Source organism: Mustela nivalis (assembly GCF_964662115.1).
Source record: "Mustela nivalis genome assembly, chromosome: 5".
Lineage (NCBI taxonomy): Eukaryota > Metazoa > Chordata > Mammalia > Carnivora > Mustelidae > Mustela > Mustela nivalis.
Genome location: NC_139024.1, coordinates 68,734,253 through 68,759,664, shown reverse-complemented (window position 1 = coordinate 68,759,664; position 25,412 = coordinate 68,734,253). Strand labels below are relative to the sequence as shown.

The following is a 25,412-nucleotide window of genomic DNA, read 5'->3' as shown; positions in this document are numbered from 1 at the left end:
ACATACCTGGTAGTTTTCCCTATGGCACCCTTACAGACAATGGTCAAGTGAGTTGAGTGAACAGCTATGTATGGATGGATAATTAATGGAGCTATGCTCATCTGAGCTGAGGTTTCCAGGGGAATGCCAAGGAACTCTTACGTAAGTGCTGCCTTGTTCAACATTTTTATCAGTAGTTGGAAAAGCCAAGCATTACCCATTTTGTCTTTGATGAGCCAGACTGACTCTGTCTATGCCTAGATGTATGTGCTTGGTTCTGGACAGAGCCACATATTTAAGGAGGGCAGAGGGAGGTCAGAAGATGTTTTGAAGAGAGTGACCGGGTGGTAACCTGAAGGAGAATAATAGTCACATAACAGAAAAAAACCAAGTTAAGTATCTGGAATATTCCAGCTAACCAACAGAGGACCCAAGAAAGACATGGCAGTCAAAGATAGTATGTTTCACTTGGTTTGAAGGGTTGTGATCAATGGATCAATTAGGAAGACAATCTCAGCTTGATAGAAGAAGAGGAACTTTCAAGATGTTAGAATACAAAAACATGCTGAAATTTGAACGAAAGCAAATCTCTGTGGATTAACCTGAAAATTTAGTAAAAATTCTGGCAGAATTCTTTTTTTAGGGACCTAATAACTTATTCTAAATATATAGAAGAATAGAGGCCTATAGGTAGCTGAATTGGTTTTGAAAAGGAAGAACAGGGGCGCCTGGGTGGCTCAGTGGGTTAAGCCGCTGCCTTCGGCTCAGGTCATGATCTCAGGGTCCTGGGATCGAGTCCTGCATCGGGCTCTCTGCTCAGCAGGGAGCCTGCTTCCTTCTCTCTCTCTCTCTGCCTGCCTCTCAGTGTACTTGTAATTTCTCTCTGTCAAATAAATAAATAAAATCTTAAAAAAAAAAGAAAGAAAAAAAGAAAAGAAAAGGAAGAACAAAAATGTTATTCTTGGCCAAAGACTGGGAAGATACACCACACAGCCATGATAATAAAACAGTGTAGGCCTGGTGCCACCACAGGAAGTCAACCCATGCAACAGAAGAAAGAACCCAGTGACAGACTCATGCTTTTAGGGGAAGCTGACACGTGAAGGACACACAGCTCAGTGACGAACAAATGGACCACTCAGAAGTTACTGTGGAAACTGGAGGACTACATGGGAAAATAGAGTTGGAGGATTTACACGGTGTAAGAGTGGATGTAGAACGCAATATGAAAGAAACTGAAGCAAACAGAAAAAATGTAGAAATCCGTATTTGTGATTTGGGGGCAGGAGGGACTGAAATGAAACTGCCAGAACACAAAGCACAAGGGGGAAACAGTCCATTGCCCACTTCAAAATGAAAGATTTTGAGTGATAACATATACAAAATTAGGAGATTAAATGCTGACAGATTGGAAAGTTATTTGCAACACGAACACCATAAGAAGTTGAAGCCTCACTATACAAAATACCACAAGTAAATATCTAGGATATACAGACAAATTCACAAGTGAAAATAAGAAGCCTCGTTAGAAAATGGTCCTATAAAACGGACTGGGGAGTCCTTGGTTTCCCCATTCTCTCTTTCAATAGGTATTTATTGAGTAGGAACACACAATATTGAGTGGGAACAGGGCTGTTAGCTCTTGGGAATGATACAGCAGACAAAATTCCTAGCCCTTATGACATTTTAATACTCCACAATATTCTCTCATCAATAGGAAAAAGGCATTAGATTCAACTCAAGGAATTCTCCCCTTAAATGCCAATGTTATCACTTTAAAGTTGGAGGAATTTTTAGGATGCATCTCTCTTAAATCCATAATTTTTCCTGATGATAAACAATATCCAGGGACCCACATATTGGACAGGTACAGAGACCTGACACTTCGCCCCTGTTTGGACTGTAAACCTAATGGTTAGATGGACCCAGAATGCCAGTGACTCACAGCTCTTCCCCTACCACCTATTGGCATCAGGCAACTTCCCTGAGCTTCAGTTTCTTTACCAGTAAAAATGGAACTAATGGTTAGACCTGCTATAAATTGGTCTAAGACGTGTGCCTGGGTGGCTTGGTAGGTTAAGCATTTGCCTTCGGTTCAGGACCAAGACCCACGTTGGGTTCCCCACTCAGCGGGGAGTCTGTTTCTCCCTCTCCCTCTGCCTGCTGCTCCCCCTGCTTGTGCTCTCTCTCTCTCTCAAAGAAATAAATAAAAATGTCTTTAGAAAAAGGAAAATAAAATAGGTCTAAGGATTCAATGAGATCATATCAAAGAATAGCCTCTGGCACATGACAAAAACTTAACGTTGGCGATTTTTACCTCTGATTCTGATATTACGATCCCAAGAATTGTCATTTTCCCTGCACACTGTATTTCAAAATTCGTACGGTAACATCTTTGGGTTCTTAGTCAGGTCATTCATTTTTTTTTTTTTTCAGTAATAATGAGAAAAGGAAATCCTATGCTTTCCTAGATACTATACGCTGGTGATGTAGGAGGCGTGTCTCATGGATTAGCCATTAATCCCAGTGTGTGAGACCTGCTCTGGGCTGCAGGGTTGGAAGGGATGTGAGAGACCGACTCACCAGGCCCAGCCCTATTCCACACAGGATTCAAAGGCCTCAAGGAGGTGGAGCCCTGCCCTGCAGTTCCACAGCTGGAACCATGACACTACGTATGTGGTTATGATTAGTTGATTGTGGTTAGAAAAGATTATCCTGCTTAGGAAATCGAGGCTGTGGTTAGGAAAGATTCTAGTCGTCCAGCTGACTTTGTAAAATGGAAGTGAGCTGGTGACATGAATAAGCTCCCTTAATTAGAGATCTAAACTCAAAAGACTCGTGGTTATTCCAGGTATGAAGAATTTGCAAGACTTTGGCCTGTGTTTCAGTGCAGGGGGTGGAGCCAGCCTTCCTAATTAGAATAAGGTAAACAGATTCAGCCCAGTTATAAATGGAAAAAAGATGTGCCCTCGGTCACTGAGGGCTGCAGAGAGTGGTGTCTGGCTGGAGAGCTCGGGGCAACGGAGAGAAGGGGCCAGAGCATGAGTTCCAAGTCAAAATTCGTAGGGGTCATTGGCGTGCCTTTCTCAAAGGGCCAGGTGAGTACCAAATGTGTTCTTGAATAACTGAAATTCATAACAAAGTCTCGGACTTCAGAATTAGTAAGGTAAGGTGTTAATGTTAATGTCTGCTAAGCTCTGTTCCCTCGGACAACTGGGCCTGAAATATATATATATATTTTAAAGTCCTTTTACCATTTTGCAATGTTGGAGAATTAGGGTCACAAAATCACTTATTCTTGTGGCTCCTAATCTCAGCCGCAGCCAGTTGTATTTGAATTTACTACATTTTTTTTTTGATTCTTTGAGAGAACATATTTTTATTTGAATGGAAATGGACTGTGTCTGTATTATAGTTACTCATTGAAATTCCCATGTTCTCGTTGCTTTGGGTTTCATAGTGCCTATGCAGAAGCGAGAGGATTTTAAGAAAACGCATTGGTTTAGTCATCTGTTAATGCCTGGAAACCTCTCATGGATTGGCAGCAATTTTCAGACTTCTTTTAGTCTGCATAACCTAAATGTGATTGCTTTATGCAACTTGGTGAATGATTCGTGTTATTTGAGGGCTTTCACAATCCTATGAAAGTGTTAGTTCATGTAATAGGTAGAAAACTTTATGTATCTCTTTTTGAGAGAGGAAAAAAGAAAAAGGAAAGAAAAGAAAATCCAACTGGAAGTTGGCAACATTGAAGGGACTAATGCATTTATGAAATCCCCAGATTGCCAACACGTTCCAGCAGCCTTGAACTTTGCAGCCTTTTCTTCTGGGGAGTGCACTCATTCTGGAAAACATAGTGTGATTAGAGACCTCAGCCTTCAGCAGGTGTCTGTGCTTAAAGGGGGAAAACAAGGAACAAAAACAAAGCAAGTAAAACTCTGAGGGTTGATATTTTGTCATCGTGGTTGTTTCAAACGGGGTCGTCTCCGTCTTCCAGAATTATCTTTGCCTATTTGGGCAGCAGTTCACTCCTCTTAGTTTTGAGCTCGTGCTTGGCACTCCGGTGTGTTATTGCAAAATAGATTGGGAGAGGTCAGAGGGTAGAGACCCAAACTGCATTTGGACTATCAGTAAACACTGCTTCACCTCTCCTGGTCATCCTTCAAAGCTCTCTTCCGGAACACAGGGACATTTTGCCGACATGGAAGTGTCTAGTGCTCAGATTAATCATGAAAACCACAATATACTCACCTCTTCTTGCAACAGGTTCTGAAGAAGGCAGAGTGAAAATAACTGACTGAAAGGAAGGAAAGGAGGAAGGAAAATAAAAATTTAAGAAGGAAGAAAGGGAGGTAGAAGGGAGGAAGTGGGGGAGGTAGGGAGGCAGGAAGGCAAGCACAGCCTGAATATACCCTGGCCCTTGGTCCTCACCAGAAGATTTTATGCTACGATAATAATGACCCTTTGAAAGGATAGTATTTTGAAACACAGCCTGACACTATTTTCTTAAGAATTTTTTTTTTTAAGATTTTATTTATTCGACAGAGAGAAATCACAAGTAGGCAGAGAGGCAGGCAGAGAGAGAGAGAGGAGGAAGCAGGCTCCCTGCCGAGCAGAGAGCCCGATGCGGGACTCGATCCCAGGACCCTGAGATCATGACCTGAGCCGAAGGCAGCGGCCTAACCACTGAGCCACCCAGGCGCCCCCTGACACTATTTTCTATTCTTAGTATTTCTTTTCCTCTACAGCTCTTCCTCTATTAAAACTTCTTCCCGTGAGAAAGAAGCTTATTGTCTCCTGACAGGAAGGGCTCAGAGAGAGGTGTTTCTATACTAAGCCGTAGCATGGGAGAAAATGGCGGCCAACGTGTTAGCATCTCTCCTCACCTAAAGGAGGCAGAGGTTTACAAATAGGCAAAGGAGAGGATTAAGGGCATATGGCTTAGAAGGTTGGGTCTGAGAAAAGATTCCACTCCTTGCAAGGCAGTGAGTGATGGGGGAGAGTTAATGGCCAGAAATGAGAGAAGTAGGATATTTATCTTACTGTTCACTAAGACTCAGAGAGGCTAAGACTTAGCAATTGGCTAAGTTAACTCACCTCGACTATGTGATTCCAGACAGGATTCCGTGATCCTGAAGCTTATGCCCCTGACTGGCGTCGATGCCTGTCGAGCCACCGCAGATTTGACACTTGTGGCCTGTTAGGGCTGGGGGCCCAGCTTTGAAGTCAGTAGAGCTAACAAAGCAATTTCCAAAGTGGGCAGATAAACCAAGCAACGAGGAAAGACTCATGATGAGCAGCAGTTTGAATCAAACGAATACAAAGAATAATGGGAAGTATTACTCCCGGAAATCTAACCACTGTGTTGGTGCAAATAGATTGTCAGAGGAAAGATCTGTAAAACTTGTTCCAAAGCTTGAAAAGAAGAGGGAACCAACCAGGGGGTCTTCTCAAGGTGACCAGTTTTTGAGCATCTGACAAGCACTATGACGCGTAGCCCCCTTGGGCTGAAATCTAATCACCGAGGAAAGACAAAGTAGAGGAACACAAAGCTAATGGCAAAGTCTGAGCCAAGTGGCACTCTACTGAGGTTCAAAGAAGAGGCAATTACATCTGCTCTGGGAAGGAGGTATCTGGGGGTGGTCACACTAGAAAGCATGCATGGGGCAGAAGGGTGGTGGAAACTTGCCGCCGGGAACAGGAATGGGACACCCACCATGTGCTTGGCCACGGAGGCAAGTCAGCTGTCATCAGAATTAGATAGACATAGCTGCTTTGTTTGGGGACACGGACCCAATCTTAGGGACAGACACACGTGTCTTTTGGCACCTCTTCTGTTGGGTAACCCAAAGTAGCTTCCTGTGTCTACAAGCCTTGCTGGAAGTCAGAATCTGAGAGCTACAGAAGAGAACTCTCTGTTTAGGCTTCTATTCTGCCAGGAAGCTGGAGAGGCTGTGTGGCAAGGAAGAAGTGTGTTTGCTTCTCTGACCTGTGAAAACAGCAAGGGGAGAATTCTTGTCAGTCGTGCCGAAGCAGGTCAGAACCTGAAATACCGGGTTGGTCTTTGTGGATTCAGCTCCCAGGTGATGAATTTCTGTGGCCTCTTTTCTCCCCGGGAGCTCTCTGACTTATCGCCGTGTGGACACTCACGTAGGGCTCTCTAATGCAAGGCTCGATTGTTTTCTTAGGCTTTTACTCAAGCTTTTCTCTGGGTTTGCAAAGTAGCTCCACCACGCCATCCCTGTTCCTGAAAGCTTACTCATGTAGCAAGACTCAGCTGAAATGTCATCCACCACTCCCTGCAGCCTCTCCTGGCACCCTCTGTTTCTGTCCTGTTTCTGGGTCCTGTTTCTGTGGTTGCGACCTCTTGTACCGGGCCCTGAAGCACATCTCCAAGGACTGTAATTGGGGTTAAATATACAAATTCCATTAGCTCATGAGTTACTCCACAAGAGGCCTCTCTTTTCAGTTGATCGCCTCTCTGACTCTCTGAGTGCTTTAGCACAAGATACGTGTTCACTATGTTGATAGCGTGGTGTCTGTCACAGAAGAGGAGACACGGGTTCTGGAATCCAAGGATATGAGCCGAGGCTCTGCCGTTTGTTAGCTGCGTGCCTATCGGAAAGTGAGACGGCCTTTCCCATTCGAGATCCTCATAGCTAACCCGGAATTCATTCACTCTGCCTGACTTGGAGATGGGGTAAATTCCTGGCTCTGGAGGAACTCTGAAAACGATAGTTACTCTTCACCTGATTAAAGAATGAATAGAGTTTCCGTTGTGGGCATCTGATCATGTCTGAATTATTTTGTTTTGTTTTTTTTTTAATCATTCAGCCGCGAGGAGGGGTGGAAGAAGGCCCCACAGCGCTGAGAAAGGCCGGCCTGCTGGAGAAACTGAAAGAACAAGGTAATTTTTCCACTGGAAGATGACCAGCCCGCTTTCCTTCCCATGCTGGGGAAAGCAGCAGGCTTCTGCTAAAAGAGGGGGTTGTATGTGGAATGACATTTCTCACACAGAATGGCAGCACTCGTGGTAACTTGAGAGGTACAGCCTATTAAAAAAAAAAAAAAAAAAGCAATGTATGGAGAAAATGCTCCATAAGTATTGTTGGATGAATGTTCTCACTCAGATATTTTGTCTTTCCAGCCAGGAGATATGAAAGAATAAAAGAGTATAAAAGAATGTGTGAGCTAGAACTGCAGTTGGGTGAGGAGTAGGGGCGTCAGGGGAATCGCAAAGGGAAAGTAACGAGCGGCAGAAAGTACCGGGCTAGCAGGAGGACTCCTGTTTGTCAAAGGAAATAAAACAGTGATGGTGATGAGGAGGAGGAGGAGGAAGAGGTATGTGTGTATGTGCATTTGCATACATGATACATACACAGAGTGTGAGCTTGCAGATAAAAAATCACATGGAGGGGCGCCTGGGTGGCTCCGTGGGTTAAGCCTCTGCTTTCAGCTCAGGTTATGACCCCAGGGTGCTGGGATCAAGCCCCACATCGGGCTTCCTGCCCAGCGGAGAGCCTGCTTCTCCCTCTCCCACTCTCCTTCCTTGGGTTCCTTCTCTCGCTGTGTCTCCCTCTGTCAAATACATAAATAAAATCTTTTTAAAAAAATCATATGGAGTTTAAAAGTATAGGCTAAAGCAAATACTGTCTTTATATATAAAATCCTGATGAAGTGTTGGCAAGAACACAAAGCCACTGGAACTATCACGTTTCGGGGGGAAAGCTTAATGATACAGCCACTTTGGAAATCAGTTTGGCAGTTTCTTGAATAAACATCCAACTGCCTTCTGGCCCATCAGATCTACTCCTAGGTATTTCCCCAGGAGATATGAAAACACATCCACACCAGGACTTGTATCTGAATGCTTCTAGAAGCATTATTTATAATAGCCAAAAGAACGGAAACCACAAAATACCCACCGACCGGTGAAGGGATAAATGATGGGAGGTACACCCATACTGTGGGCTAGGACTCAACCATAAAAAGGAAGGGGTCACGGACATGGGCAAGAACAGGGATGAACGTAAAAGACAACATGTTAAGTGAAAGAGAGCAGACACAAAAGACTACCTACAGTATGACTGCTTTTATGTGAAATTCTAGAAGAGGCGAAAGTCTAACAACAGAAAAGCTCATCAGCAGTTGCCTTGGGGTGGGCACAGGGAATGAAGAGGGGCATGAGGGAATTTGAGGGGCGTAAAGGACGTGTTCTAAATCTTGATTATGGTGGTGGTGCCAAAACTGTAGATGTTCCTAAAACCCATTGAACTGCAGTTAAAATGGGTGAATTTAGTAAATAAGAATTATAGGTCATGAAGCTGAGAAAAGGAGGGGGATGGAGAAGAGAAGGGTTGTGTAAATGGACTGGACTAGTCTCTCCGTCAACAAGCATCATCTGGTCAGATTTTACATCGGGTTCAATCTCTTAAGGGTGTTACTGAATCCTGGATACGCACAAATACATAGTAAATACATCAGATGATGAGCTTAGTTCAGAACACTGAACTGATCTCATGTCACAGTTCTACCGGAAACTCTGTGCTTTGAAGCCTAATGCAAGGCCTTCTGGGAGGTGCACCCAGGTCCTTAGGAACCTTGGGTTACCTACAATTTCTCCTTATTAAAAAGGTATAGTAATTAACCTTTATTTCTTGAGCTCAGTGAACTCTTAAGCTCGTTGCTATCATATGCTTACTGAATTCTAACAATACCACTCTGAGGCAGGTACAATCCATAGAGGAGGGACCCGAACTGCTTCAGCACAGGTAACAGATTGGATTGAAACCAAGGACTGTCAATCATAGTCAGAAAATTTAGAAAATAATGGTGTAACAGGTGTATTTCCTCCTGGGCATCTATATAATACATAATGCATAGTACATAATATATAATAGGTAATCTATATATTCTTTAAAAAAACTATTTGTTACAAATACAAAACATGCTTATTGGAGAAAGGTAGAAAGCACATAAGCAGAGAGGGCCACACGGAGATAAACACAGCGAGGCTGCTTATTAAGCCCCAACTGGAAGATTATCATGGTCCTACTCTGGTGTCCAGCCTCCATGGATGGATCACAGAAGTATTTGCCGAGAATCTAGTGTACAGATGAGATGATGATATCAGGCAAAAACAGACACGGTTTCTACCTTTGCAAATTTTATGGTCCTTCTCGATGTTTTCTCTGCGTATCCTTATAAAAAGTACACTGTTTTGTAAATTTGGAATCATCTTACACAGACTTTGTAATCTTTTTTTATGTAGTAACGCGAAGCTTTTGGTTTTAACTACAGAGTGTGATGTGAAAGATTACGGGGACGTGCCCTTTTCTGATGTCCCTAGTGATCCTCCCTTTCAAATTGTGAAGAATCCGAGGTCTGTGGGAAAAGCGAATGAGCAGCTGGCTGGCGTGGTGGCGGACGTCAAGAAGAGTGGAAGGACTAGCCTGGTGCTGGGTGGAGACCACAGGTCTTGTTTCATGATCCTCTCTCTGAAGTCTGGCACAAATGGCGTAAGGGAGTATAACCAAAACCCCAAGAGAAGAGAAAATGAAAGGGAAAGCACGGATCCATACCTGATACCAAAATTTCTGCCTTTTCTTTTAATTGTTTCAGTTACTATTTTCTTTTTTTTTTCCCATTTAAAAAAGTATTTTTTTTTCAGTGCTCCAAGATTCATTGTGTATGCACCACACCCAGTGCTCCATGCAATATGTGCAATTACTATTTTCTTTTGGAAATAGAGAGCTCTATTTGAAGTCTTGCATTATCTTTATTACAGCAGAAAGTATATGACATGAGTGGATTTCAGTAAAATCCTCAGCACAAATTTACATTCCTAAATGAATAAGCATGAGGAAGTTCTTAGCCAGGTTATTGTACTTGATTCCTGATAGCAGGAACAACTCATTTAAGTCAGTATTTTAAAGTATGTTTCCCGTTATAAAAGTAATCATTTCCAACTCTTTGAAACACACATAAACACACACACACACACACACACACACACACACACAATAGTAGTAATTATATTTCCTAACAAGCATTTCAAGTGAAATTGCAAATCGGGCATCTTTCCTTTGCCATACTGTTTCCCTTGTACCCCTCTTTGTTTAACATCCCTGTTATCTGATACTTTGTTCTTTTTTTTTTTTTTTTAAGATTTTAGTGATTTATTAGACAGAGATCACAAGTAGGCAGAGAGGCAGGCAGAGAGAGAGGGGGAAGCAGGCTCCCTGCTGAGCAGAGAACCCGATGCAGGGCTCCATCTCAGAATCCTGGGATCATGACTTGAGCCAAAGGCAGAGGCTTTAACCCACTGAGCTACCCAGGCACCTCCCGATACTTTGTTCTTAACCTAAAGTACAGATTTCCTTATGTTATCTCATAATGTATATAAGCATAATTTTTATTGTTGCATACATCAGAGTATTAAATCACTATACATATCCATATTGTCACGTACTCACGTAATTTTTAAATTTTCTTGATTATAAATAATGCGGCAAAGACCCTTTCTGTGTGTGAGCCTTTTTGATGTCTACTCTTGAGGTCCCCAAATACCTCACGAGAGGGCTGACCTGATCAGAAAGTACAAATGTGACAATGGCTCTTGATGCCTGAGTCAATCACTTCAGCTCCCTGTTTTCCTCCACAGCCAAGCCATTTCCAGGGCTCCTGTGTGACAAAACTGTAATTGAGAAACTGGGGCTCAGTGGAAAAATTTGTACGTGGAAATGTTAAGAGTGGCAAATAGCCACAAGACAAGAAATCTGAAGGGGAAACAAGTATTACGCTGGATAAGCAATATCTAAGCTTCAAGGCAGGTTGCCTTCACCTTCAGCATCTATCTACAAGTTCACAATTCCCTGAATGACACCTGACCATCCGCAGGTGGGAGAACACAGGCGCCAGATGGCAAATCCTGATCTTTGAACTTTTATGTAAGATGTTATTCAGCGCTTCCATCCTGATAAATTTTCTGGAGCTAGGAGTGTTTGAGGTGAACTTTGAGAGTTCTGGACTTGGCTAAGAGCGGGTCGTTAAATGTGTGGCAGGAGAGTAGAAAGTTCAGGCAGAGCCTCTGAGGGTTGAACAGCAAGTGAGCACCTAGGAAATGCCGGCTGAACTGGATGCAAGGATTTCTGAGTGGTTCTCCCCAGTTGTACAGTAATTGGATTTTAGGAAAAATGGAATCCGTGGTAATTCACTTGAGAGAATGAAGTACTTACCAAGACACAGGAGCATAACGGAAACGAGCCTGATTTAATCTTGAGAATTAAATAATGTCTCATGCTAAGGAATTTCTTGTGTGGCTAGTGTTTTTATATAGATTTAATTTCTGGTTAAAACAATACTTTTATTAGAAGGTGGTTTCCAAAAAAAATAAAATCACAAGTTTTTTAGTAAGACCATTAACGGAAACTTAACTTGTTAGTAAGTAAGCATAACCTATGCTTTTCTATTGTTATTATTATTTAATTGGCACCTGCAATTAAAAACCCATTAGAAGTACCAGCCATTTTGACTTAAAGGAAAACCAAGTGGGAGCTGAGTTAATAATATGTTGGTTGGAATAGTAGTGCAAACCTGACGTTCACACAAACTTTTTTTCCTCTCAAGTATGGCGGTCGGAAGCATCTCTGGCCATGCTCGGGTCCACCCAGATCTCTGTGTCATTTGGGTGGATGCTCACACTGATATCAACACTCCACTGACAACCACAAGTGGGAACTTGCATGGACAACCTGTGTCTTTCCTCCTGAAGGAACTAAAAGGAAAGGTAAGGGGCTGGTTGGTATTCTATTAGAAAGAAACCATCTTCTCTTCAGCAGAAGTTCAGGAGATAGAAGGGAAGGAAGAAACTGGTGTCATCTCATTTTGGTGTAGTCTCCAACTATTTTCTCAGCACCAATAAGCTAAGGGTTGATAGAGACATAAAGGAAGTGAGGGTCTGTGCTTCTACCTTACATGACAGTTTGCAAACTGACTTTACATATGTCTTCCCTTTTGATTCTTAAACTACCCTTTTTAGTACATGAGGCAGAGAGTAATCTTTTCTAAGCAAGTTAGCATACGTTCAGAGGTTAACTGACTTGCTCAAGATCACATGCCAAGCACATAGCGAGGGAAGGGCCAGAACTGGTCTATAAACTACCTCTTTCTACATGTGCCATACGGCCTCTCCTGTTTCCCAAGCTTCCCCTCCACATCATGGGAACTTTTTCAAAAATGGGAGTTTTAAAATGTGGATTACAATGGTTTATTATTTTACATCTTTACTGTATAAAGTTCATATCTACATCATAAGAAGAACTAACTCCTTGCTCCATTCTAAAAAGATGTGAGATGACATTCCAGATTAAGATTTAACGTTGTGGTTCATATTCACTAATATTCTGTAGCATATCGATAAAATGATATTAAATCACTATCCATATCCATATCCATATTTTACCATTTTTATCTACAGCTGTAGAATCTTGGTTTTTATTATGATACCCCCTTGTTAAGGGCTCAGAAGTAACACTTTCTGAACTGATGACCAAATGCTAGGTTTATAAACTTCCAAAGTGTGTAGTTAGCACACGGGAATAGCCACCCTTGGCTCCAGAACATTTGGAGAGTAACAGAAGGGCTGCTTGAAAATCTCCCTCACTCTAAACCGTCCTTGGGAATAAGTCCTCACTGAGAAGAGGAATAAAAAAGGAAGCCAAGGGCGCCTGGGTGGCTCAGTGGGTTAAGCCGCTGCCTTTGGCTCAGGTCATGATCTCAGAGTCCTGGGATCGAGTCCCGCATCGGGCTCTCTGCTCAGCAGAGAGCCTGCTTCCCTCTCTCTCTCTGCCTGCCTCTCCATCTACTTGTGATTTCTCTCTGTCAAATAAATAAATAAAATCTTAAAAAAAAAAAAAAAAAAAGGAAGCCAAAAGAGTCATGAGAGCACACTGATCTCTTTATAGCAGAGTTTTGGGAAAGCAGGGTGCTCTCCCATTCCCAGGGTACAGAGCCAGGTAAATGCTGACAAATGATTCAGGTCAGGTCAGGGCTACAGGGGGAAGGTGAGGAAGGCCAAAGTCATCTAGAGTAGCACAAGAAGAGGCAGGCATTCTCTTCTGAATTTTCTATGGTGTTTTAATGGTTTCTTTGAAACTTATAATCTAAATATAAGATATATGCAATCGAGTAAAGGCCCTTAACTTTCAATGTAAGATTTGCTCAAGAATCATATATTCTAATCAAATGAAAACATTGTAATTTTAGATCCCCGATGTACCAGGATTCTCCTGGGTGACTCCCTGCATATCTGCCAAAGATATTGTGTATATTGGCCTAAGAGACGTGGACCCTGGGGAACAGTAAGTTTATTCCTTGGAGTGAATTACCTTCATTTTCTCTCTGTTGCATGCTAGGCAACCTGGCCAAGCCTATGAGAAAAAAATTATTTTAAGCACCAAGTATATATATCAATACCTATATACCCATATAAATATGTCTATAAATCAGGTGATTTTTATACTAATTGCCTTGCTGTTAAAACACATTGATATAGGGACACTGGGGTGGCTCAGTTGGTTAAGCATCTGCCTGCCACTCAGGTCATGATCCTGAGATCCTGGGATCAAGACCCACATCAGGCTTCCTGCTCAGTGGAAAGCCTGCTTCTCTCTCTGCCTGATGCTCCCCCTACTTGTACTTGTGCTCTCTGACAAATAAATAAATAAAATATTTTAAAAATACACTGATATATACATATAGTTCATAGGACTTATTTTATGTATCTTACCACAATCATCTTTTCTTTAAAAAGAAACAAGAGAGACTCTTTACTAATTGCAGGATTATCTTATTATCTCCTCTTTCCTAGCTACATTTTGAAAACTCTGGGTATTAAATATTTTTCAATGACTGAAGTGGATAAACTGGGAATTGGCAAGGTGATGGAAGAAACACTCAGCTATCTACTAGGAAGGTATGATGCTTGTGTGTATGTAACGTAAATATTATTAAAAGGACTTACTACTGATGTTAATGTAAATTATTAATAAAGCCTTCATGTAAAATTATGGAACGTCACTGGATTGTTACTTTTTATAAAGCAAGGCAAGAACTATATTTATGTGCTATGTATTAAACCACCAACTTTAAACTGAATTTCTTTCCCACCTCTTAAAAGAAAAAAAAGACCAATTCATCTGAGCTTTGATGTTGATGGATTGGACCCATCTTTCACACCAGCTACGGGCACACCAGTTGTCGGGGGTCTGTCTTACAGAGAAGGTCTCTACATTACAGAAGAAATTTACAAAACAGGTATATATTTATACCCTCTGATCTGAAAATCAAGCCCCCACTGGATGCTTCCAGAATGCCTATCACATGATGTAATCACCACCTGTTTACACTCCTGGAGTGTACAGAATACTGAGTGGACAGAGTTAAAAATGTCAATTATTTAACAAATTATATTATTTTCCATTGTTGTTGCAGGGCTACTCTCAGGATTAGATATTATGGAAGTGAACCCATCTCTGGGGAAGACACCAGAAGAAGTAACTCGAACAGTGAACACAGCAATAGCAATAACCTTGGCTTGCTTTGGAGTTGCGCGGGAGGGTAATCATAAGCCTGTTGACTACCTTAACCCACCTAAGTAAATGTGGAAACACCATGTAAAAATCTCACAGCTAATGTCATAATTAGCCAATCTAATAATTTACTTAAGCTTACAGTTATCCTCCCCCAAATTTGGTCTTTCTGAAAAATGTTCTGCCTTGGTAAATACTGGTATAATTAATATGAACTATCAATTCCCTCTTGGTGTGAACTTCAAGATTTGGAAATTGTAAGTTTTGTATAATCAAAGACACACACAGAGGCAGACTCCTGATATCAGGAGATAGAACTATCCCACCTGAAAAGGGACCATAATCCCATGTTGTTCAAAAGATGTGATTTTTATAATAAAATCTTTATATTAAGGTTCTATTATGTTTATATGTTTCTAAACACACGGATTTACTAAGGATTTAAAAAGCCCTTAGTGAAATCATCATCCCCAAAACACTGTAAAACTGGTGAGACAAAACTCTGCCTCCTGGTTTCTTCATCTCTAAAACAGGTTAACAGTAAGGCCTTGTGAATCTTCAAGTTCATTAATGTTAGATGACCATGATTTACTTTTTTCTAAACCTCAGACATGATATTGGCTTACATTTGAAGCAAGCCTGCTATTCAGGTAGCCTTTTTGGAGGTAGAAAAGAAATCAAACTCCTATTTGTGTCTAAGACCTTCTAATTCAGACAGGAATTTCACCTAAAATTATCTTTGGCTTTCAAACACTTCCCTCTCCGCCCCTTCACTCATTGCAATTAGTGTCTCATTGGCTGCAATCTTTAAACAACCCCAAAACTCATGTCAGCTCTGGAATATAGTAAGGGAAATGGAATAAAATGAATAAAGAGTAAACTACAGTTGACCCTTGAACATGGATTTGAACTGATCTGCATGGGTCCATTTACACACGGACTTTTTTTTTTTTTTAATACAGCACAGCAATGTAAATGTATTTTCTCTTATGATTTTCATAACATTTTCCCTCTAGCTTTATTATAAGAATGCAGTATGTAATACATATTATATATGTATGTTTCAATAAAATATGTTAATTGGCAGCTAATGTTATCAGTAAGGCTTTTGGTCAAAAACAGGCTATCAGTAGTTAAGGTTTTGGGGAGTCAAATGTTATAAATTTTCGACTGTGTGTGGGGGTCAGCACCCCTAACCCCTGCGTTGTTCAAGGGTCAGCTATATAATCAAACTATATAATCAAAGTCAGGGAAGTAAACTCTTCCCCTTTTCCCCAGCTTATATAGAACTCCAGAGGACTCTGTAAAGAAGCTGGTCCCATGAAAGGATTTTTATTGCTGTAATGGCTATGTGTTAAAGAGCCTCTATAATCTGATGTTTCAAATGCAACCCAGAATCTTAAACCTAAGTGTTGACACTAAAAACTCAATAAGAAATATCTTACTGAATTACTTATATGGAACTTAAAGAATAATGTTCAGTAATATAGGCACATGGGGTTATTTAAATTAATTAAAGCTTAATAAAATTAAAAATTCAGTTCCACATTTCAAAAATTCAATAGGTACGTGTAGCTTCTGACTCTGTACGAGACAGCACAGACACAGAATATTTCCACCACTGCAGAAAATCCTTTTGGACAGAGCCACTCTGAAAATGACTATTAATTTTCAGAAAGAAAAACTTTTAGGATGCAATGAATATAAAAGCATTGTTTTCCCCTCAGGTGCATTCCAAAACCAAATAAATCTATCTCCTTCTAGTGTCTGATTAATAATTGTTTTAAAAGCCTATTTGGGAAAAATCATATTCCTATATTTTTAGTAAGAGAGGAAAAAGGGAGCTTTTTATAAATTAACTGGAATGTATTTGTCCTTGAGAAAAATGGTACTGATTTTCACTTCCTTTATTCTGCTTGTATAATACCAGTGTCACAATTATTTCTATTCTATGATCTCAACACAATACATTTTTTTTTTTAAGATTTTATTTATTTGTCAGAGAGAGAGAAAGAGAGAGAGAGCACAAGCACAGGCAGAGAGAGTGGCAGGCAGAGTCAGAGGGAGAAGCAGGCTCCCTGCGGAGCAAGGAGCCCGATGCGGGACTCGATCCCAGGACGCTGGGATCATGACCCGAGCCGAAGGCAGCTGCTTAACCAAATGAGCCACCAAGGCGTCCCCATCAACGCAATACATTCTTCAAGGCAGCAAGAATATATTGAAACTATGTTAAAAGTTAATACCTGAATTCATTTCTAGCATTAAACTTCTGGAGAATTTTAAGAATATCATTAACACAGAAAAATCACTTATACTGTTATAGAAATTTTAAGCTGGACTTGCATGGCAAATAAAGATTTAATGATCAGAATAATATGAACCACAAGGAAGACAAAGGTCTAAGAGGAATGTATTTGGATATAAAGATTTGAAGTAGAGTTCAAACTTCTCTGATTCTTTAAAAAAAAAAAAAAAACAGTAACTCTTAAGTCCCAAGCCAATGTTAGTCACCAACTGTAGTGTACATCCCATAGCAACGGCCCAGTCTCTGCAGTCAGCGCACTGCCTGGAACACAGCAGACACTCACTCAGATTGAGTAAGTCATCAGTTTATTCATTAAGCAGATTTTACTTACTTTTCAAGGCTTTTACAATCTTAATGCCATTTCCCCCCTCCCCAAATTAACAGTTTGTCTCTCAAAATCTGATAAACCTTAAAGAACCAAAATGTATGCTATATTTAAAAATATAAATACTTAAAAATTTTAAGATTATAAAAATTTAAAGAACTGCATCATTGGCTAGATGAAAGTGTCAACCTGGAAAGGCAAGTAATTTATTTTTAAAAACAGAGATTGGAGAGCACCATTTAAGCATAATTTTATTAAGTTTATGCATTTCTATGGTATTTTCTTACAAGGCTTCCAACTCATTTCATACAGTAAGTTTGAGTCCACAGCAAAGGCAAAAACTTGCCAATCTGCCTTGATAGAAACATTAACCCATTTCTTTGGAAACCTATGGTAAAATTTTTAAGTCATTTTTAAAAGAATATGAAACTGTGCTCCTGCAGTGCAATGAAATCTAGAGTCCTTCGCTTGACAAAAATCTCTTATTCCAAAGATACATCAAGAGGTTTACGTATAAAATGATCAGATAACTATTTCACATGTGTGGTGCCTTTAAAACAATGTATTTGAAGACTGAAGTCATTAACAATAAAAACTGAAAATAAGACCAGTGGCTAGAATAGTAAAGACTGAAAGTATCTACAAAAGTCATTTGATCACAGACACCTCCATATTCCTAGGCAGATCCAATAAACTATTATGGATATGAGCAGCACGCAGCTTACTTGATCTCTTAGAGACAAAAATATAGATAGGGAGATGGGAGCTATAAAGTATCAATAGATTCATCATTAGAATCAAAATAAAACAATCTGAACATCACTGCTTCTACTACATCACTATGTAGCATGACCATGTTCAGATTTAACAGGTTTGAGTCCACTTTCAAAGACAAATGTGTTTCCATTTTCACCACCATACACCCGGACTTCACAGAGTTACTGGTCAAGACCCTGGCACCTGATTCGCCTGAGGTGCCGGAGACCCACTATTCATGGCCTGTGGAGGCACGGCAGCTGGTTCCATCTTGCTAATGTGTGTGATGAATCGAAGACGGAGTTTTAAAGCTGGTTTTAAGTTACAGATAATCTTCTCTACCTAAGAAATAAAAACGTTAAAAAATATTTCAACCAGGGACACCTGGGTGGCTCAGTGGGTTAAAGCCTCTGCCTTCAGCTCAGGTCATGATCCCAGGGTCCTGGGATCGAGCCCCGCATCGGGTTCTCTGCTCAGTGAGGAGCCTGCTTCCTCCTCTCTCTCTCTGCCTGCCTCTCTGCCTACTTGTGGTCTGTCAAATAAATAAATAAAAATCTTAAAAAAAAAAATTTCAACCAGAGAACTTCAATTTCCCACCTTTAAAGAAGTGCTTTACTTCTATCTGGAGATAATAAACTAGGTAGTGGAATAGGCTAGATGAGAAGTTTCTTTCAGCATTTTATGTTTTAACAAAAGCAAATACAATTATTTCTCTCTCACATGAGTAAAAAAATGTGTTCTCCCTCACACACATTATATGTGTGCATATAATCTATGTATGTCCACATTTACAAAAACATACTCACCTAGTTAGCCAGTTATCCCACTGTCAAATGCTATTATAGTTTACACTGGAAATTTTATGTATCCAACCAGTTCACCATCCTTTTCTTTTTCTTTCTTTGATATATTTTTTTTTAAGATTTAATTATTTGAGAGAGAGAGAAAGAACAAGTGGGAGGGGTAGACGGAGAGGGAAAGACTCTGAAGCAGATTCCACACTGAGCACGCAGCCAGTCACAGGGCTCCATCTCACGACCCCAAGATCACAACCTGAGCTGAAACCAAGAGCTGGACACTTAACCGAATGCACCACCCAGGGACCTGGTTCACCACCCTTTAAAATGCCATCATCACAGAAGCATGAATCATGATTATATTTTGAAGTTCTTTGAATAACTTAGGTCTGTAACATTTACCCACAAAGCTAATTTTTTGGTTTTGATTTATACTTGGAATTCAAACAAAATAATATTAGATCTACTTTTACTTAAAACACTTAAAAAAAAAAAATAAAACAGCAAGCAGTACCATGGCTTTCTTAGCTTTATTCAAATGCTCTTTGACCTTACCAGGAAAGAGCAGCTCAATAATTTTTCCTTTCTGTATTCCCTTGTGTCAAAGTTTCTCAAGCCCAAATACAAAGGATATGCTAAATCAAACATTTCTGTACTGGTTTCCACTCAGAGAACTCTGACAATCCTGCTGAGGAAATAAAGAAGTGAACACCCTCCCCACTCCATGTCCCTAGCTCCAAGGAAAGAATCCAGTAGACTGAGGTTCATAAGTTTATACATCAGTTTACCTTCCTTTCCTGCCAGAGAAAGAAATAACATTAAAGTATGGAGGGGAAGTCACCTCACCTATCTGCTCTACCTCCACCCTTCTAAAAGAGCCAACCTTTCTGTTTCCCACAGATAGGACACAGTCATGATTCAAGTTACAATGCCCTTTCCACTTACAGACGACTTTACCAGAAAGTGGCTCTTTATATGCTGAGTCAGAATGTGCTTCCCTTTAACTTCACTGGAGTTTATATGCCTTTTGAAGTGGCACAGAACAAATATAATGCCAGTTCCAAATGGCAACTCTCCAAATAGTGAGAACATGTACAATTCCCTGGGACTTTGAAAATTTAAGTTAAGTATCTCCAGTTCCTTCAAATACCCTTTATGATTTATTCTTTTAATTCCCCTGGCTTCCATCTTCTAGTTATGCTGTAATTTGTCCAATGTCTCCATAGTGTACCCTAGTCACTGTGGGAAAAGTGGGATCTTCTTCACTCATTACACAGCACCTCTCTGGTCTTAAAAACGTAGCCATTCTGTACTGTTTCTTCCTAATGAGATTACTGTTAATCAACCACCTAAGTCTTTTTCAGATGACCTGTTGCAAATATCAAAGCGAAAAAGTGTGAGAAATTATAAAATATATTCACTAGTACTTGAATTATATATGCAGAATAATGTGTTCACATAGTCTAAAAAGGTCTAATAATATCAATTCTTTCCCCTAAAAGAAAAAAAAAATAACAAAAGTACTCAAAAGTTATCATCATATATTGAAGTTTTCTAAACTAAACATCATTAAAAGATAATTAACTTACTTGTTCTTTTACGCTGTCACCAGTAAACATATACTTCATATGATACAGGAAGTCACAGATGGGATCCATGTAATTCAAGTGGGCACTACACTGGTCTACATTCAGCAACATGTCATAAAATGCCACTCCGATCTATTTAACAAATAATATAAAATTATTTAAGTGGGCAAAAAAGGTTCAATTATTTGGAATGATGTAGCGGGACTCCATAATAAGACTAACACAGGGATAACACATTTGTTGAAGAACTGTCACTGGTTACAGAAATCTGGATGGGCTATACGATAGGATCTGCATTTTTTTTTTTTTTTTTTAGATTTATTTATTTGAGAGAGAGAGAGGAAAAAAAAGTATGTGAGAGTGTGCATGTGAGTGGGGGGAGGACCAGAGGGAAAGAATCTCAAGCAGACTTCCCACTGAGCAGGAAGCCTAACATGGGGCTCGATCCCACTACCCCGAGATCATAATCTGAGCTGAAATGAAGAGCTGGATGCTTAACTGACTGAGTCTCCCTGGCACCCTGATATGGTCTGCATTTACAAAAGAATCCAGACTGCTACAAAATGTCCCCTAACAGGGCTTAAATGCAATTTCTCTTCATAACTCAGTAATGTCGATTAAAATATAAGAGAGAGACGATTTCCATTCTAGAAACCATTTCTCCATATCTGAGATAACTGCAGTCTCAGGGATACTCTACGTTGTATCTTCTTGGTTCCATTTGTTGGCTCAGACTTCAAAGTTCTATTCTTGTCTCATTTTCTTTTCTCTGTCCTCTTGTTAGGTGACTGATTTATCCATTCCCATGATTTTAATTAATTCCTCTGTACTACAGCGCAGGCTCTCAAATGCACTTCTCCATCCTTAACTTTCTCTTCAGCCTTAAGAATGAGTATTTCCCCTGCATTTCCAATTTAATAGATCCCACATCAAACTCATTAGAGACACGGGCACACTAAATCCCTTAAATTGTTCTTAGATCCTACTAAACTAATTTCACTAATGGTTATGATGATATACAGTTTGGAAAACCCCGGGAAAGAAACATTAATAGATCTTTTAGAACTTAATCTTATCACAGACAACACAGGTTATATTTTACCTCTATCATACAACGTGTTCTCTCTTGCTGAAATCTTTGTAAAAATGGTCCCACAAGATGGTACACGTAAAGCAACTGGAATTCAGTCTTCACTATAGGAAGAAGGACTTCAGTGAGAAACCTAAAATTTGAAGATTAGAAATAAAAATTTCTTGTCACTTCAAATCAGCTGAATTGTTTGAACTTTGTTGATACAGCCTACCCAGGCATTTCCTAAAATTTGTAATTTTTTGCAAAGTTTCTTTTTCTAATTAATCTTACATTCACACTGGCTATGGTTTTCCTTTGATTATCAAAATATATAACTTCAGATTGAGGAGTCATTCTCAACAGTAAAAGTACTGAATGTGAACTACAGGTATCCCCTGCCTGCTTTCTGAAAATATGTGTTATACCACTTTGCTTTTACAAAAGGCCTACATTACTATAGCAATGGCTTTTCTCGTAACAGCAAAAATTCTCTTTGGTTTTCTTTAGGTTATCAAAAAGAGATACTAATGTAGGTTTTCTGTACAAGTACATTGGTATGACATGAACTTTCAGAAAGGGCGGCATGTGCTTCACTTTATGTCATTTTGGCTTATGGAAGGTTTCACAGGAATACTTTACTTTTGAATAGCAGGAAAAACCTGTATTTGAAATAAAAAAGAGAATAACCAATCTAATATAAATGTCATTCTCAAGAAATTTGACTCTAATTACTACCAATTTTATAGTCAAGAAAAGTAATCAGAAAATAGCTATTATGAGTTATTCTGTTCAAAATGCAGCTTTTGGGATACATTCTGGAAAAAGCATGCATTTGACTAAACCTCCTGAAACTGTAATGGAAAACTAGATGCCAGACTATTTTTTGCTCATACAAATTAATTTTTTTAAATCTTTTTTTTTTTTTTTAAGATTTTATTTATTTGACAGAGAAAGAGATCACAAGCAGGCAGAACAGTAGGCAGAGAGAGAAGGGGAAGGAGGCTCCCCGCTGAGCAGAGAGCCTGATGGAGGGGCTTGATCCCAGGACCACTAGACCATGACCTGAGCTGAAGGCAGAGGCTTAACCCAGGGAGCCACCCAGGCGCCCCATACAAATTAATTTTTTCAAACAATTTTGAAATATGAGAGCTTTCTCATTATCTAGAAACTCTACTTAATTAAAACTCACTTTGAAAGCTACTCTATTGAGATATATACCTCCTGTGTAAATGAGATTAATAAACACAAAATGGAAAAGGTCCAGTTTACTTACGAAATCACAATACCTACTTGGGAATGAGAGAGAGCTGTCCAATGCTAGAATGGTGCCACACAGCATGTGCAAGAGCTAACGTATAGCTGCAGCTCATCTCAGAGTAGGACTGATGACAAGCAGTGAAGTCAAAGAGGCGGAATGGATAGCCAACCCACTCTGACTCGGATGTCAGGCTGGGACTGCTGATAACACTCACAATTCGATCATGCAGGACAATCCAATATGGTTCCTTTAAAATCAGAGGAAAGCCTGATGAAAAATATCCCTTATCAGGTATTCCACCCCATTTCCAATATTCCACTCCAAAGCCTAAACTCATGGCACTTTATTGTTCTTTAAAGTTTTTTACTTCTCTAGCACGTTGTCTTGTGTAATGGAGATTTTGAAAGCAAAACTGGGTGTCTTCATCGTTAAGTCAAATTAAGTCAACAAGAACCTGGGGATAAGTGTCTGTGAGTTAAGAGGGCTCTATACATGTGTCTGCCTAGTTCGTTTAGTATCTGGTATTTACTACACAGTAAATTGCTTTTACCAATACCTATTATATAGATAACACTAGTATACATAAATAACTCAAATAAACATATATATTTTGGAGGCATATAAGGAAAAAATGACTGATTTGGAGAGGTGAATAATCAAGTCGTAGAGCACAGAGCTAAGACAGTGTTACTGACACTGAAAGATAACTGCAACAGTCAACTGTGTAGTGCCAAGTAGACACAGGTGGTCACAGAAGGGGGACCTCACAAGAGGGAAGAAGCAGGACCTAAGCTGGCAAAGAATGAATAAGCTTTAGAAAAACTGACAGAAGGAAAGGGGTTCTGCATGTCTTATTATGCAACACATCAGAAGTACTTAAAACATATCTCAACAAGAGCTATTAGCATGAGCAAAGCCTCTGATACATAACATGTTAAGTGGTCAAAAGTAGATCAGATTTTAATGTCAAAGCAAAGTTGGATAGATACGGTGGGACCAAAGGATGCAGGGACTCATAGGTCAGATAGGTTTTTAGATCTCAGGGAGAAGGCAAACAAAATACTCACCGTAGGTTTCTGAAGCAGTAATACCATAAAAACTTAAAAAATATGTAAACACTTAATTGTGTGATGTCCTTGTACAGGCCATCTTACATGCATCTTATTCTTGTGACCAACAGGGACAACTGCATTCTATTACTACATATAAATCACAGTTGTTAACTCACTGGTAATGCAGTAATGATCAGTCCAATTGCATTCATCCACGCTGTAATATTCTCTCTTGGCACTAATGGCTGACTAAAAGTGAAGAAAAACAATTAAAAATGTGAAATTACAAAAATATTTTTATATGGTTGATAATGGATCTTATTTTGAGAATACATATAATTCAGGGCTAACAACTGACCTACTTCAATAAAACTACAATGGAATTTTTTGGGGGTGCCTGGGTGGCTAGTCATTGGGCGTCTGCCTTTGGCTTGAGTCATGATCCCAGGGTCCTGGGATTGAGCCCTGAATTGGGCTCCCTGCTCAGCGGGAAGCCTGCTTCTTCCTCTCTTACTCCCCCTGCTCATGTTCCCTTTCTTGCTGACTCTCTGTCAAATAAATAAGTAAAATCTTTAAAAAAAAAAACAAAAAAAAACACAAGCTATACTGGATTTTTATTGAGTAAAAATTTAACATACCCAAAAACTAAGTAAGGCTTTTCTTAGTTGTCTCCTTTAACAGTGGTTGCTGGGATGAAAGACTATTTCTACTTATTTATACTTTTCCAATCATTACCCTCTACTTTTTGTTGATCTTCAAGAAAGGAATCTTGAAGGCTATCTTCAGTGAGATGTTAACATTATTCCTAAATTTATTAAATGTCAAATAGCTACTGAAGAGTAGAGGTGGGAACAAACCCAGGTCTTCTGACCCTGTCCAGGGCTCACTCCATTACATCTATATCACAAAGATAAAATCTGGGACCAAAAGACAGTTACTATCCCATATGCAACAGCCCTGGGAAACAGGTTTGTCTAACAGTTCTAAATAAAATATCATTCCTTTTTTTACAAATAAACAATGAATGTTATTGCATGAAACAGGATACATACCTTTTCAGGACGACATTTAGAAGAGCATTTCCAACATCTTCACCTGAAACGGCCAAGGCCATGAGCTCCACACAAGTAACATGCAGTGCATGCGCAGCTGGGTTGGGAAACTCATTGAATCTCCAGTCACAGTTTGGAAATGGACCAGGAGATTTGCCAGCCATCGGTGCAGATGGTTAAAGCTATAACTGTTTGTTTATTTTGAGATTAACGGCTCACATCTGTAGTGCTTTATAGTTTTAAAAGTGTTTCCCATGTAAACATCTCATTTTATTACCAATTTATCTGATTATAAGTCCCCAAGAAGTGACTGAACAGAAATTAGGCAAATAATAGGAACCAAACACACATCAGTTTGACATAACTGAAATGTACTGACAGCAACAATGTGATTAACCACAGGTATAAATGGTTGTTCTTATATACCTGTGGTTTTGTAAGTGTGACAAGATAGCTAGAGAGGCAACAAGAGTAGCCCCAGGCTGCATCCAACCATTTCTTTTAATAGTTATAAGACAGCTGATAAGATTACTTTATAATGAGTAATTCTTTTACTTCAGGAAACAAATGCCTTCATGTAGCAAAACAAATCACAAAACAGTAGCATGATGTACAAACATGATAAGCACAGTGTGC

The 25,412-nt window shown here is 39.7% G+C and overlaps 2 protein-coding genes across 3 annotated transcripts in view; one reads left to right on the top strand and one right to left on the bottom strand.

Annotated features, from left to right (window-relative positions):
* The first annotated feature begins 2,893 nt into the window (after positions 1 to 2,893).
* Positions 2,894 to 15,656, top strand: ARG1 (arginase 1). Its single transcript, XM_082730396.1, has 8 exons — positions 2,894 to 3,077; positions 6,814 to 6,886; positions 9,280 to 9,454; positions 11,608 to 11,767; positions 13,246 to 13,340; positions 13,850 to 13,954; positions 14,159 to 14,295; positions 14,473 to 15,656. The coding sequence occupies exons 1-8, from the start codon at positions 3,021 to 3,023 to the stop codon at positions 14,637 to 14,639; spliced, it is 969 nt and encodes a 322-aa protein (XP_082586522.1). The 5' UTR covers positions 2,894 to 3,020; the 3' UTR covers positions 14,640 to 15,656.
* Positions 15,657 to 17,163: 1,507 nt separating this feature from the next.
* The window catches only part of MED23 (mediator complex subunit 23), a 45,613-nt gene continuing 37,364 nt past the window's right edge, over positions 17,164 to 25,412 (bottom strand). For both annotated transcript variants that reach the window (XM_082730394.1, XM_082730393.1), the window contains 6 exons: positions 24,777 to 24,942; positions 23,901 to 23,973; positions 22,705 to 22,919; positions 21,445 to 21,565; positions 20,343 to 20,474; positions 17,164 to 18,298 (listed from right to left, as the gene is read on the bottom strand). In XM_082730394.1, the coding sequence (XP_082586520.1) occupies positions 18,146 to 18,298; positions 20,343 to 20,474; positions 21,445 to 21,565; positions 22,705 to 22,919; positions 23,901 to 23,973; positions 24,777 to 24,942 (860 nt within the window). In that variant the 3' untranslated portion in view covers positions 17,164 to 18,145. The remainder of the gene's footprint in view (positions 18,299 to 20,342; positions 20,475 to 21,444; positions 21,566 to 22,704; positions 22,920 to 23,900; positions 23,974 to 24,776; positions 24,943 to 25,412) is intronic.

Excerpts from the sequence above, each read along its gene's own strand:
- ARG1 (XM_082730396.1), top strand. The coding sequence starts at position 3,021 with ATGAGTTCCAAGTCAAAATTCGTAGGGGTCATTGGCGTGCCTTTCTCA. Across the intron at positions 13,341-13,849 it reads GACGTGGACCCTGGGGAACA|CTACATTTTGAAAACTCTGG; the intron begins GTAAGTTTATTC and ends CCTCTTTCCTAG. Across the intron at positions 13,955-14,158 it reads CTCAGCTATCTACTAGGAAG|AAAAAAAAGACCAATTCATC; the intron begins GTATGATGCTTG and ends ACCTCTTAAAAG.